The following is a 13,390-nucleotide window of genomic DNA, read 5'->3' as shown; positions in this document are numbered from 1 at the left end:
CGGCCCCCGACGTGGCTGAGGTGCGGGAGCTTCGGGGCAGGGACGGCCTGGGAGACAGCCGTGGCCCCGAGAAGGAGCGGGATGAGGCTGGCCAGCATGTTGTGGCCCCCCAGGGCCACTCAGCTGCAGAGGAGAGCTGGGAAGGCGGACGGGTAGACGTACCTCTGTGAGCTTGATGATCTCCCCAGAACTAAGGCACAGTTTCTTGTTGTCGTCCAGCACCGTGTTCATATTCTCTATCCAGACAGCGTCCACCGGCCCGTCGAACATGTACCACTTCTTGTTGGTGTCGGAGGCGATGGCCCCCACCCGGATGAGGGACGGGAAAATCCCGTCTGTCCTGCAGCCCCCAGGAGGAGAGGGAGACAGGGTGGCAAATGCAGCTGGCTCCCAGGGAAACCTGGCCGCCAGTCCCTGCTCTGCTAGGGGTTTTCTCTTTAATATCTTCATTTATTTAAAAACAATAATGGGGAAAATGGGACTTTTTGGTGCAACACGGTGTTAAAAAATGTGTTTATATTCCTTCTCTGCTGAATCTCCACTAAAGTTATATTAAAGGAAGATAAAAGGTGATATCCCGGGGGGAAAAAAGGAAATGGGGGAGGAGGCAACAGCAGAAATGGGGGTCCACCCAGGTCTGGGAGACAGGAGGAGAAGGAGAAGGGGCAAATGACCTAGCAGAAAAAGCAAGGGATGGGCTGTGAGATGTATCCAGTTCCTGCCTCAGAACCCAGGAAGGCTCAAGCTTCAGAGGCACCAAATGCCAGGGAAAGTGGTGGATAGAGGGACATTTTTCTGGTCTGATCCCCAGGCCCCCCACCTACCCATGCAAAAGCCTCGAGTGGGCGTGGATGAGACCCTTCACCAGAAACGCGGAAGCAGGCCAGAGTCACATTTGGAAAGATGGGTGATTTCTCCTCTCGAGTGCCCACCCCCCACTGGGTTCCCAGAACACTGGAGCTAAGCAAAAATCCCCCGCAGAGACTGGAGACTACTCCAGAGAAACAGAAGTGCCCCAGAGAAAAGCCTCCCACATGCTGACTTTGGGGGGTCTCCACCTAGTTGCTCTGGCTCAGAGCGCTTTCCCTGACACGCACGTGTCTGCCTGGGGGTGGAGGCCCTGAGAGGGACCGCCGGCCCCCTTGGGGCCATGACAGCAGGCAACATTTACTGAGAACTTGGTATGTGCCATGCTGTCCAGACATCTTCCTTATATCCCTTATATCAAGCTCATTTTTTCCTTACCATGATCATGGCACCATTATCATCCCCACTTTGCAGATGATGGCACCAAGGCCAGGGAGGGAGGAAGGTCACTCAACAAGGAAGTGCAGTGATGAGTACAGCCCCAGGCATTTGGGCTCCAGAGCCTGAGCTCCTGACCTCCCACTGGGCTAGGGGAGGGAGGCCCATGGCCCATAGCCCCCAGAGGTCTGGGTACAGGGTGGTCCCTGGAGAGGGGCAGCACGACTCACCATTCATGGGTGAGCAGGTCAAATTCTCCATACAGCTGGCCCATCGTGATGGACTTGGGGTTCAGCACGTAGTAGTTGACGGCCTCATACACACCGCCACTGATGGACGGCTGTCCTTTCAGCGAGGTCATGGCGGCTGCCAGGACTCTGTAACACTGGGGAGACAGCCATCCAAGAGTGAGGCTCCTGGCTCCCCAGAGCACAGGGCTGGGGTGGGCTGCAGGCCACAGGGGGCAGGAGGGGTATTCTAGGGGCCACAGAGGTACAAAGGGGGGCCAAGACCCATGTCGAGGCCCACGCCTCTCAGGCCACTGTCTGGGTAGTGAATTGCCTGGCTTGACTCCACTTACGTTGCTCTTGCCAGAACCAGTGGGCCCGACGAGCATGAGGCCGTGCCGCACCACCGTGGTCTCATAGAGCTGGATGCACTTGGTCAGGAAGCCTGGAGGACATGGCAGTGGGGTTCAGGGGGTAGCGCATGGGCTTGGGGCCTGGCTCTGCCACTAGCTTGCGTGTGACCTCAGGGGGGGTCACCCTGAGCCTCAGTTTCCTCAGAGATGAGGGCAGGTGAAGCCCTAAGCACAGGGACTGGCACGGAGTAGGCACTCTGGTAATGGCAGCCATGATTTCCACCGTGATTATTATTCCCTAACATGCGTTGGTCAGGTGTCCAGCTGGCATGGGCCCCAGAGTGACTCCAGCCCCAGAGCCTCTGCCCAGCCCACTGAAAGCAATGCCCTGAGTAAATGGTGGCCAATACATGGCAAAATCCCAGGGACAAAATTGGAGCATCAGTCAGGAGCTTCGACTGACCAAGACCAGAGCTGTGGGACAGCTGCCTGTTGTAGGCAGAGGGCCAGACCCACACAGGTAGGGAATGAGCATAGCACTTTGGCCCAAGAGTGGCTCGGGGAGTTGGTGGGGGGGCGCTGTGGCGTTGCATGTCTGGGAGGCCCTGCTAATGGGACAAGGTCCAGTTATTCAGTGATTGCTAAGCTGACCCAAGGCCATGAGGGAGAGATTTTGAGGCTTCACTCAACAAGCCCTCTGGGACCTGGCGGGCAGCAAGCGGCATCAGAGCTCCATGCGGAATGAAGGACAGTGGAGGGCATGGGGGTCAGACCTTGCAGCCTGAGTGCATCAGGCCCCAGAGGAGGGCCGTGTAGCCAGGGTGGCCACGTGGCCAGGGGTGACTTCCTGGAGGAGTGTCCTCCCCACTCCACAAAAGACTGGCAGGGAGGGTCTAGGAGGAGAGGAAAGGTCCGCCGGGCTAGGGATGGTGGGACCAGAGCTCGAGCTGCATGGCCGTGCAGTGGCTGTGTTGAGGCCCCCACCTTCTATCAGGGAAGAGGGTTGAGGTCAGAGGGAGACTGAAGGCAGCATTCCCCAGAGTTCTTCCACCTGAGTGGTAGCCTTTGTAACAAGCTGGTTCAAGAAAGGCCCAAATGCTCCTTAGCCCAATGACACCAGGGCTGTGGACCACGGGCAGTGTGAGCAAATCCAAGATGGCAGCAATATGCTTTGCTCCAAAAGAGGACAGTAGGGGCTGCCGTGTGGTGAGGCAGGGGGCGTGGGCAGATCCCAGCTCACCATTTCCCCCAGTGATGGCATCAAACCCCATTGCTGCCCCAGGAGGTAAGGATGGGGTAGAGGAGAGCCTCTATCAGGGAGGAGCAAGGCCCAAGAGGTGCCCAAGTGCTGTGACTGCTCCCCACGAGGGGTGGGAGGCTAAGCAAGGGGCCTCGGGGAGATGCCAGGATCTGCTTCCCCACTGTAAAATAATCAGCAAACTCTACATTGGTCTTTGCCCCCTGTTCCTAATGCAGAGCTCCTCAAACCATTGTAAATAGGATGCTAGGAGAATCTTCTTTCCTAACACTTAGTCTTTGATGCTGACTCCTGACACAGAGCTCCTAAGACCCTTGTCATCTCCTGAGTGCTATGAATGTCTCTTGATCTAATGAGGTGCCTCTTGGTGGTGGGTTCCTGGGAGCGGGCTGGTCACCAGGAAGACCAAACAATGGTTAGATGCTTAGAACTTTCGGGCTCACTCCCCCATTTCCAGAGAAGGGAGAGGGGCTGGAAGTGGATAATAATTGATTTATCATGCCTACATGATGAAGGCTCCATAAGAATCCCCAAAGCATGGGATTCGGAGAGCTTCCTGGTAGGTGAACACATCCATGTGCTGGGAGGGTGGCTCACCCCAAACTCTAAGCAGGCAGACCTCAGCCCTGTGTCTCTTCACCTGGCTGTTCATCTGTGTCTTTCTCATATCCTTCATCATGTAACAAGTATAAACGTGTTTCCCTGAGCTCTGTGAGGTGTTCCAGTGAATGATCAAACCTAAGGAGGGGGTCGTGGGAACCTCGGATTTGTAGCCAAGCTGCCGAAAAGTTATGGGTAACCTGGGGACCCACTACTTGTGACTACTTGTGATTTGTAACTACTTGTGACTTGGACTCTGATTAGTGTCAGAACTGAGCTGAATGGTGGGACGGCCAGTGGAGAATTGGTGTCGGAGAACCGGTTGGTGTGGGAAAACTCCCACATCTGGTGACAGAGGCATGAGTGGGAAAGAGGTCTTTCTCCTAGACATCTGTCAGCTGCCCTATCCCAGGGACTGATTGACCTGCCACACACTTGGCCAGGCGTGAGCGACCGTGAGGCAGCACTGGCCCATCTTCCACCCCTGCCCCAGATTCCGGGGTGGCCGCTCCTGGACTGTGAGGGGGCGCTAGCGGCTCACCGTCCACATCCTTAAGGTTGCTGTTCTCACAGGCCTTGCGAATGGCCTTGTCCAGGATGCCGTAGTTGGTCTCCTCCTCCTTGATGGTGGGGAACAGGTCTGACACGATCCCAGAGAAGAGCTTGAGGTCCTCCTGCAGGAACTTGGGCACGTTCACATCTCGGATGGCCCGGAGGCATATCAGCTCCTGCAGCAGAGGCCGGTGGAGCCTTCAGGGGACCCGGGTCAGACCCGCCCCCGGCCCCTCGGGAGCCCTCCTGCGGCCCTGCACCCTGGGCTCCTCAGGATGGAGCTCACCTCATCCATGCTGGGGTTTTCTCGCTTGAGGTTCCCGGCAGCCGAGATCACAGTCTTCACAGCTCTCATCCCGAAGTCATAGTGATCCTGTCACCACCGCACAGGAGGAGGGGCAGGTGGGCCCTGTGCCTTGGGGGGCTGCTGCCTGGAACACTCTGCCTCCCCGCCTAGTACCTGGCCCTCCCCAGCTGGAAGTTGCAAGGTCACACCCCCTGCAGGCCCCAGCCTGAGCCGGGTGCCCTCGACCATATGCCTCTGGCACCTTCTCCTTACCATCCCAGTGGCCCTCTCCCTTCACTGGCTTACCTAGTCAGCATCCTCTGCCTAACTCATGGCCCCTGAAGGTGAGGACTCTGTGTGGGTCCGACCCTGGAAGAGTCCTGCGGTCCCAGCACTGCACCAGGGGCAGGGAGGCACTCCGGTTTGTTTAACACATGAAAGGAGTTCCCATGGGTGCCACGGTAGGGTTGGTCCCGAGGGCCTTTGAGCTTCCTTCTAACATTGTCTTAACATCTCTCCAGACCCACCTTTTCAGCCACACCACCATGGCTTTTCTCTTCTTTGCTGCTGGTTCTATTTCTTCCCATGTGGTATGGAAAGAGTTACATTTTTATCATTTTTTCCCCATGGGGCCAGACCATGAGAGCTACATCTGGACCGGACACACAGACCAGCACACTTCCCAGAAGTCTCGGACTTGCAGCAGCATGAAATGACGGTCTAGACTTGCCACTTAAGGTTCTGCATTTCCAGAACCATGTGGGTACAGTCTGTCTAATGGGAGGGCAGCATTTTTGAAAATGGATGGTGAGAAAGAAGATGTGTGGAGGTGCGGGCATCCAGGCTGCGCTATGGTGGGCAGCTGTTTTTCCCAGTAACAGATCTGTCCAGCCCATGGGTTTGGGGGGGGCCCCACCTGGCCAAAGGCAGCACGGTTTCCCCCTGGCCACAGTGAGTAGTGTTCATCCAGGAGCAGGTCACCCAGAGGGGGCCCATTAGGATGACACCAGGGACTTTTTCTAGAACTATGAAGAAAGAGGAACTAAGCTGGTGGCATGTAAGCCCAGAGCTAGGCTCATCTTGCCACTGCAGGGGAGCCTGCCTGAGAAGGGAGCCAAACAGGGAAGCTTAGCCAGCAGTGCTGGGGTCTGTACCAACGGCAGCTGCCCCGGAAGCTGGGCTCAGCACGCTGAGTGGAAGGCCCATGGTGCCGGGCGGCTGCTGTCCTGCTCTGGTCCCACAAGACCCAGTGTACTTGCTCCTCAGCCTTGGGTTGTGTGGCTCTTGGTCTCCTAATGCTTGACCCAACTAGCCCTCGGCTGAGAAGTGGGGATGTAATTCCTACCTCATGGGGCTCACGGAGAGCAGACAGCGGCTCTCACACCCTGGAAGCTGGGGGGGGCAGGGCCTCACCTGCGAGCTGAGCTGCTCGGAAGACAGCTTGAAGGTGGTTGTGATCTTCTTGGCCAGCATACTGGCCTCACTGAAGCCAAAGGAGTAGAGGGAGATCTCCGCGATCATGGCGTAATCCGGAACCATCATGGCCACGGGCCGGAAGAGTGCCTGGGGCACGGCGGCCCGTGTGAACGGAGAGGCAGGCCTCCCTTCCTAGAGCCCCGCCCACTCTCTAGACCTCCCAGTCCTCAGTGGTCCTCAGTCCTCAGAAGGCAGACTCGCTGCCCTCCTGCCCCACCTGTGCTTGGATTCCCCTCTGCACCTCACCTGCCATAGCTGACATATCCTTCCCTGTGGCTGGATGGCTCTGCCATTAGAAACCTGTCCTTCATGTTGACCTGAACCCGCCCCCTGACCTCTCCCAAGCCTGAGGACAAGCCTGGGGCCACCTCTCCATGGCTGAGGGTAGGTCTCAGGACCCCCAGGCAGGAGGGTTGCCCCGGGGAATCCTTGCATGAGCACTTAAGTAGCTCTGAGGCCACAGCCCCTGTGCTTTCCAGTACCCTGGGAAGCCTCTGTGCCAGAACTCGCCTTCAGGTTATCTGGGAGCTCCGTGCGGCCGGCGTATCCTGGGTTCATGGTGATAAACACTGCGCAGGATGGCACAAGTGGGATCTCGACACCTTCAAACATGAAGCGTTCCACCTACAGGGGGAAGGAGTTGGCTCACCTGCCTCCTCTCTGGATGGGCCCCCTCGTCCCTGTGGATGCCCTGTTCTGGCTATAGCCGCTCAGCCCAGGAGAGAGGGTTGGCTCCTCTCTCGGGATCTAGCCTAAGACCTCGGGTCCTGGTGGCTACTGGTGTCCTCTGAGGTCCCATCTCTCTGAGGTCTTCACGCATCTCCTGCTACGCACACCGTATCCCCAGTTCCTGACACTGGTTCTCCTGGACTTGGGCAAACTCAGCTCTGACTAGGACTCAGAGCCCTACTGGGATGGGGTTGGGCACCTGCCAGCCTCCCAGCTCTTGTTGCCACGAGGAGACCTCTGGCTACTCTGAGTGAGGCTAGAGAAAGGACAAATGGCTGGGGCTTTCCACAAGGGTCAGGATGTAGGAGGGATCCCTTCATCCACCGTAGCCTGGCCTGAAAATTGCCCCCAGAGTGGGGCAGGGACATGGGGCTCCCTGACTGGCTACAAAAGCCCCTCAGAGACAACTCCACAAGGGGGAGTGGGACTGCCCAGTCCCCTACGAGACGAGAGAGCCTGGGCTCACGGCAGGCCTGAGTGCCTGGCTTTTGACGCCACCAGTATGGGGAGCCTGTGGCAGCACGGGTGTGCTGGGGACAGCTGAGGTGATACAGTGGTAACCTGGAGGGGACACGGGGTGGTGGTGGAAGCCTGGATGCTCACCCGCTGTTGCTGAGCCTTCTGGATGGTGGTGATCTGCTGTGCCACCACAGACAGCACCTCAATGTCGATGCGGTTGAACTCATCGAAGCAGGCCCAGGCCCCAGCACTAAGTGAGGTAAGCACAACGGGGGGATATGCCCTCCTGACACCTCCAAGGGCCCCCTGTGACTCTGCCAGGAGGAAGCTTCCAACGGCCATCTTGGCCAGTTCAGCCATATTCCCACCACCCACCACCCCACCCCAGTGCCCACCAGGGGCTGAGCCTTTGATTCCTATTTTTCCATCCTGTCCCCTCCACCGTCCTGTGAGACTCCTCTCAGGCAGTGTCCCTGGGAGAGGCCAGCCTCCCTGCCCTGTCCCGTGCCGCCCTCATGCACATCCTCACCTGGCCAGGCCCTTGAAGAACTTGCCCATGGCCATGAAGTCGAGCTGGTCAGAGCAGTTGAACACCACAGTCTGGATGGCCAAGGCCTTGCCCAGGTCTTTGGTGGTTTCAGTTTTCCCTGTGCCAGCCGGGCCAGCTGGGGCACCCCCAAACTTGAGGTGCAGGGCCCCAGTCAGAGTCAGGTAGCACCTGCAGTTGTGAGAGGAGGTGGGCATGGGCCACGCTCCTTCCTCAGGACTCCCGGAGGATTAGGGAGTGGTTCACTTTATAAAGAGGTTGCCTGTCCTTTCTCCCAAGTCAATCCCTCTGGTACCCTGAAAGGCAGCTTTGACTGATGAAATTAGTAAAGCTCATACCCTCTAGATGCTTCCGGAGTGCCATGCGTGTGCTAAAAGCTTTACACCTCAGCCCATGAAATTCTCAGGACCACCCTGAGGACACTGCAGAGGAAACTGGGCTTGAGGGTCGAGTCAGCTGTCCAAGGTTGCCCACCAGAGGGACAGAACTGGTTCTGAACCTGAAGCCCATGCCCCTAACCCCACATTGTTTGAATGGACTGGCCCATCACGGACTCACTGGGCCTCACGGTCCCCAGACTCTCCGGCCAGCCAGAGCCGGAGGGAGGACGCCAGGGTAGGAGGGTACGTGGGGAGGGGATGCTCACCTGTCGGTCAGGGGCGTGATCACAAGCCTCCCGCTGTTGCCCAGGTACTCATAGCCGTAGACGAACTCGGCATTCACAGCCCGGATGTACAAGTTGTTATTTGTCCAGTAGTACCTGGCATTGCAGGGGGATAGGTTCCTGGACCACGGGACCACGGGCCACTGGGTAGAGCATGTGGCAAGGAGACTAGAGGGGAAGGAGGGCATCAAGGTGCCCCACCCAGCTTGTCCCAGGGCCTACTGTAGACTGACTCTCCACCCTGTCCCAGCCCTGACCGGCCCCTGCCTCCTCACCTCAGCTGCGAGATCCACTCAAAGTCGTTCACGCTGACTATGTTCTCCTGGATCAGCTTCTTCACCACATCCTTGGCGTGGACCTCAATGACAATTAGGGCTGACAGCACGGCCCGCTGCATGCAGGACAGCTTCCCCCGCACCAGGGCCACCAGGTCACTGAGCTGTGGGAGCGGGAGGACACTGTCAGATACTGGCGTGGTCGAGCTAGGTAGGCTTCCCCTCCCATGCACAGATGGTGGGCTTCTCCCAGGAACAGTCTCTCTACCCTGGGGGCTCCTGGGGTCTAGGATGGGAAGGGGTGCAGAACAACACAAGGGGAGGGTGGGCAGGGCATGGGTCCCATGGGAAGTCTGGCAGGAAAGCAAATAAAAACGGAGGCGCAGGCATGGCGTCCGCCTCCCCGTAGCATGTGGAGACTTGTGAGCCTTCAGGGGCCAGGTGGTAGAGCCTGGCAAAGAGCTTGAGGAAGGCGTGTGGTGAGGAGCCAGGGCACAGAGCAAGGGGAGCCCGTGAGACAGTGCAGGAGGGCCCCAGACATGTGGCTCCTTCACTGACCACTGGGAGAGGGGCACCCACCTGGCCTCAGAGCTCTCCTCAGACCACCAGACCCTCCCTTGTGTGGCGGGTTGGGAGACACTCATTTCAGGGTTGGACCTGTTGCTTTTTGGGTCTAACTCCAAGCCCCTTTCAGCATCAATAGAGGGAAGCCCCCTGGGGGAACAGGTTCTCCCAGGGTGTGGGGTGTATGGGGGGAGGAGAGGGTGACTCCCTTGGCTCCCACCTGCCGGGCCAGCTGGGGGAACAGCTGGTTACTGAGGTTACCGGACCCCAGTGCCTCGGCCACCTCCATGGTCCAGTAGGTCTGGCACCCGGCAATGGTCACCTGGCCAGGCCACTTGAGAACCCACTGGGTCCTGGGCATCTAGAAAGATAACACAGGTAGGGCTGACCCAGGTGGCGGCTAGCCCTGACCACGCAGCCTCATTTTTGCTTAAACTTCATCTGTCTGTCTAGGCCCAAGTAGTTAATTCTACCTCAGAAACAGGGAAGCCATTAAGCTCTGGGCCTCTTAGGTTTGGGCCAAGTCCTCACTTCCTCGGCAGAGGAGACCTTGAAGCAGAAGGATGGGAGCCTAGGTTTGGGGAACACCATCCCGGGTTCAAATCCTGACTGCCACTTTCAAATCACATGCCTTCGGGCAGAACACGCCTCTGAACTAATCCACAGGTGAGCTGCTGACCATGGACTGACAGCAGCAATGCGGGGGAGGCCCTGGGCTGGGCCGGGCTGACAGTGAGTGCTTAAAACACAGCCACAGTAGCTGGTCATTATCTGGGGGCGCGCCTCACTTTTTGGACCGTTTTCAGATGCCTCTTCCAGCGGCCCCAAGGGCCACCTGCCCCCAGAGATGCCCTGGCTGACTGAGAGCCCAAGGATGAGGCAGGGGGCGGGCAGGCGTCCCTGTGAGGGAGCGGGGTATCACCGAGGCTATGTTGGGATGGGAGGCACGGCTCACCGTGGGGTAGGCCTTGATGGCTCTCTCGATGATGTCCCGCACGCTGGTCTTCATGCTGCGCTCCACCTCCCGCAGCCAGTCCTCCACGTTGCTGGACGGGTAGATGGAGAAGGACAGCTGCACCTCTTCACCCTCCGCCGAGAACATGTGTGTGATCTCCAGATCCTCCTGGAACTGCAGCTGTGGGCAGGGGAGGAGTGAGAGCAGCCTTTCTCCATGTGCCCAGAGGCCTCGTCCGCCCCAGCCCCAGCCCCAGGGCAGGCCCTGCCCCCTCCACTGCGCCCCCACCCCCCCACTGCATGCGGGTGTGCCCAGCCCGCTGGGGGAAGGAGGCTAAGCCTGCCCTGTGTGTCCCACTCCCCCACAGGCCTGTGTGGCCTCCCTTGTAGACGAAGATGAAGATGAGGTGATTCGGGAGATCTCCACTTCCTGGGTTTCTCGGCCCAGCTGGCACCTCGGTGCACTGAGCTGGGTTCTTTTTTTTTTTTTAATCTTTTTTGTTTTACTTTTTTTTTTTAAAGATTTTTTTATTTATTTATGTGACAGAGAGACAGCCAGCGAGAGAGGGAACACACCAGGGGAGTGGGAGAGGAAGAAGCAGGCTCACAGCAGAGGAGCCTGATGTGGGGCTCGATCCCGTAACGTCGGGATCACGCCCTGAGCCGAAGGCAGACGCTTAACAACTGCGTTACCCAGGCGCCCCTAAGCTGGGGTTCTACAGCCGCCCTTCCTCCCACAGCCCCTGCTGGTGCCAAGGGCCAGGAATGTCACAGGCCACCTCAGCTCCTGCTAAAAGGACTTGGGGCCAGAAAAGAGCTATCCTCCTTGGGAAGGGGCCCCAAGGCTCCTGGGCCTGAACCCCAGGCCCAGTTACCTACCCGGGCAATGTTCTCGAAGCACTTGTGCAGGTGGGGCTGCACGGCTGTGGGGTCCTTTGTCTGGGACAGAATCTCGAGTAGTTCGTCATCTGACAGGAAGTAGAATCTGCCAGGGGAACAGGGATGAGGGAGTGGGTCAGGGCAGCCTCGCGCCCCAGCCCCAAGGGCAGACACCAACAGAGTGGACACGGGCCAGGTGGCACCCACCTGGGGAAGGCGCCCCGCTTGGTCTCCAGGTACTCGCTGAGGCCCTTCTGCACCATGTCCAGCAGCTTATTGCAGTCCCGCAGGCTGTCCAGCAGCCTCTGGTCAGAGCACACATTGATTACCTGCAATGGCCCAGGCCAGAAAGTGGAAGTGAGCATGGTCAAACCAGGAGGCAGCAAGGGGGGCTCAGAGGTCACCCATGCTGGCCAGAGACCCCAGTAGGACCTGGGAAGGAGAGAGGGCAGGGCTCTCTGAGCCACGGCCCACATCCATTATCCCTGTCAAACCATAGGAAACAGTTTATGGTCAAAAATATTATGGGCGCCTGGGTGGCTCAGCCATTAAGTATCTGCCTTCAGCTCCGGGTATTATCCCAGGGTCCTGGGATAAAGCCTCGCATCAGGCTTTCTGCTCAGCGGGGAGTCTGCTTCTCTCTCTCCCTCTGCACCTCCCCCCCCCCATGCTCTCTCTTTCTAATAAAGAAATAAAATCTTTTAAAAAAACCATTAGAGTTAAACAATGCCAATGAATTTGATTTGTTGTGGGACTTGTCAGAGCCTTTAAAATCCTAATGTAGGGGCGCCTGGGTGGCTTAGTCAATTGAACGTCCAACTCTTGGTTTTGGCTCAGGTCATGATTTCGGGGTCCTGGGACCAAGCCCCAATTCAGGCTCCACGCCCAGCATGGAGTCTGCTTCAGATTCTCTTTTTCCTTTCCCCTCTGTCTCTCCCCACCATGCTCTCTTTACATATACAGTAAAATAAATAAATAAAATCCTCTAAAATCCTAACAATGTAGGTGCACCTGAGTGGCTCAGTCAATTGAATGTCCAACTCTTAGCTTCGGCTCAGGTCATGATCTCAGGGTTGTTGAGATTGAGTCCCGTGTCAGGCTCCACAATCAGGGCAGAGTTTGCTTGTCCTTCTCCCTCCCCCTCTGCTCCTCCCCTTGCTCACAATTACTCTCTCTCTCTCAAATAAATAATAAAGTCTTTTTTAAAAATCCTAATGTAGGGGCGCCTGGGTGGCACAGCGGTTAAGCGTCTGCCTTCGGCTCAGGGCGTGATCCCGGCGTTCTGGGATCGAGCCCCACATCAGGCTCCTCCGCTATGAGCCTGCTTCTTCCTCTCCCACTCCCCCTGCTTGTGTTCCCTCTCTCGCTGGCTGTCTCTATCTCTGTCAAATAAATAAGTGGAATCTTTAAAAAAAAAAAAAATCCTAATGTAGACTGCAAATCTTTAAGGGGAAAACCAACTATCGTGTTTCTGAGGAATATGTCTCAAGTCTGGGGAGTCCACTCGGAGGGACACAGGCCTCAGACTTGTCCTTCAGTCTTTCTTGTTCAGAGAGAGAAGAGACCGGGAGGCCCCCAACAATGTGATCAGGGTCCTCGGCGGTCCCGGCCACCCCCTCCTACCCCCACGGGAGCTCGCCTCGCGGGTCTCGTAGGCGTTCTTCGTGATCTTCCTCCAGATCCGCTCCATTGTCTGGTAACGCTTGCTCTCCACAGGCAACTGCCGATTGATGTCCTCAGAGCTGAAGATGGGCTCCAAGTAGAGCCAGGCCCGTTGACAGTTCAGCCACTCCTCCAGCACCTCCTGGGCAGGGCATGGACCGTCAGGGCCTGGGGTCCACCTTAGGTCCTGTCCCCGCTGACCTGGAGATCTAACCCGGCCAGAGTGCTGGGCAGAGCCCTGGTCATCAGAGCTAGCATCCGCAGGGGGACTTCCAGATGACCCTGCCAGACACTGCTCCGGGAAGCCAAGGCTGCACAGAGGCCCTGCCCTCCAGAGAAACCTCAAGTCGCCCAGAGGACACCCGAGACTCCAACAGAGCCAGGGGAGCCACTCTTCCCTAAGACAGAACCACCCTCACACCAGTGAGCCCTGCAGTCACAGAGGAAAGAGCCCGGTGAGTGGAAGACCAAACCAGTCCCCTTTCCTGGGAGGACTTTTGGGTCTATGACCCCAGGATTCTCTGAGGTGTACTGGGATTTGAGTTTGAGATCCCTAAAACACTCTCTAAAACCTCAGTCCAAGAACAAGACACCTCCAAAACCAACCGCTTTCCTCTTCTACCTTCAAACTCCTCTCTGTGGATTTATCTCTTTTCCTAT

At 57.5% G+C, this 13,390-nt stretch overlaps 1 protein-coding gene across 5 annotated transcripts in view; it reads right to left on the bottom strand.

Moving 5' to 3' along the window:
• The window catches only part of DNAH1 (dynein axonemal heavy chain 1), a 76,168-nt gene that overhangs the window by 27,145 nt on the left and 35,633 nt on the right, over window positions 1-13,390 (bottom strand). For all 5 annotated transcript variants that reach the window (XR_004624717.1, XM_019799401.2, XM_034658418.1 and 2 more), the window contains 16 exons: window positions 12,708-12,872; window positions 11,276-11,397; window positions 11,069-11,174; window positions 10,191-10,370; window positions 9,456-9,596; window positions 8,672-8,835; window positions 8,379-8,492; window positions 7,715-7,903; window positions 7,330-7,435; window positions 6,508-6,621; window positions 5,935-6,084; window positions 4,522-4,608; window positions 4,225-4,411; window positions 1,826-1,917; window positions 1,476-1,630; window positions 163-340 (listed from right to left, as the gene is read on the bottom strand). Coding sequence is in view for 4 of the 5 variants with exons in the window: in XM_019799401.2 (XP_019654960.2) it covers window positions 163-340; window positions 1,476-1,630; window positions 1,826-1,917; window positions 4,225-4,411; window positions 4,522-4,608; window positions 5,935-6,084; window positions 6,508-6,621; window positions 7,330-7,435; window positions 7,715-7,903; window positions 8,379-8,492; window positions 8,672-8,835; window positions 9,456-9,596; window positions 10,191-10,370; window positions 11,069-11,174; window positions 11,276-11,397; window positions 12,708-12,872 (2,250 nt within the window). In the remaining variant the exon portion in view is untranslated. The remainder of the gene's footprint in view (window positions 1-162; window positions 341-1,475; window positions 1,631-1,825; window positions 1,918-4,224; window positions 4,412-4,521; window positions 4,609-5,934; window positions 6,085-6,507; window positions 6,622-7,329; window positions 7,436-7,714; window positions 7,904-8,378; window positions 8,493-8,671; window positions 8,836-9,455; window positions 9,597-10,190; window positions 10,371-11,068; window positions 11,175-11,275; window positions 11,398-12,707; window positions 12,873-13,390) is intronic.

The sequence above is a fragment of the Ailuropoda melanoleuca genome, chromosome 4, assembly GCF_002007445.2.
Source record: "Ailuropoda melanoleuca isolate Jingjing chromosome 4, ASM200744v2, whole genome shotgun sequence".
NCBI lineage: Eukaryota > Metazoa > Chordata > Mammalia > Carnivora > Ursidae > Ailuropoda > Ailuropoda melanoleuca.
The sequence above is the reverse complement of the archived record's forward strand: the minus strand, read 5'-3'. Positions and strand labels throughout refer to the sequence as shown.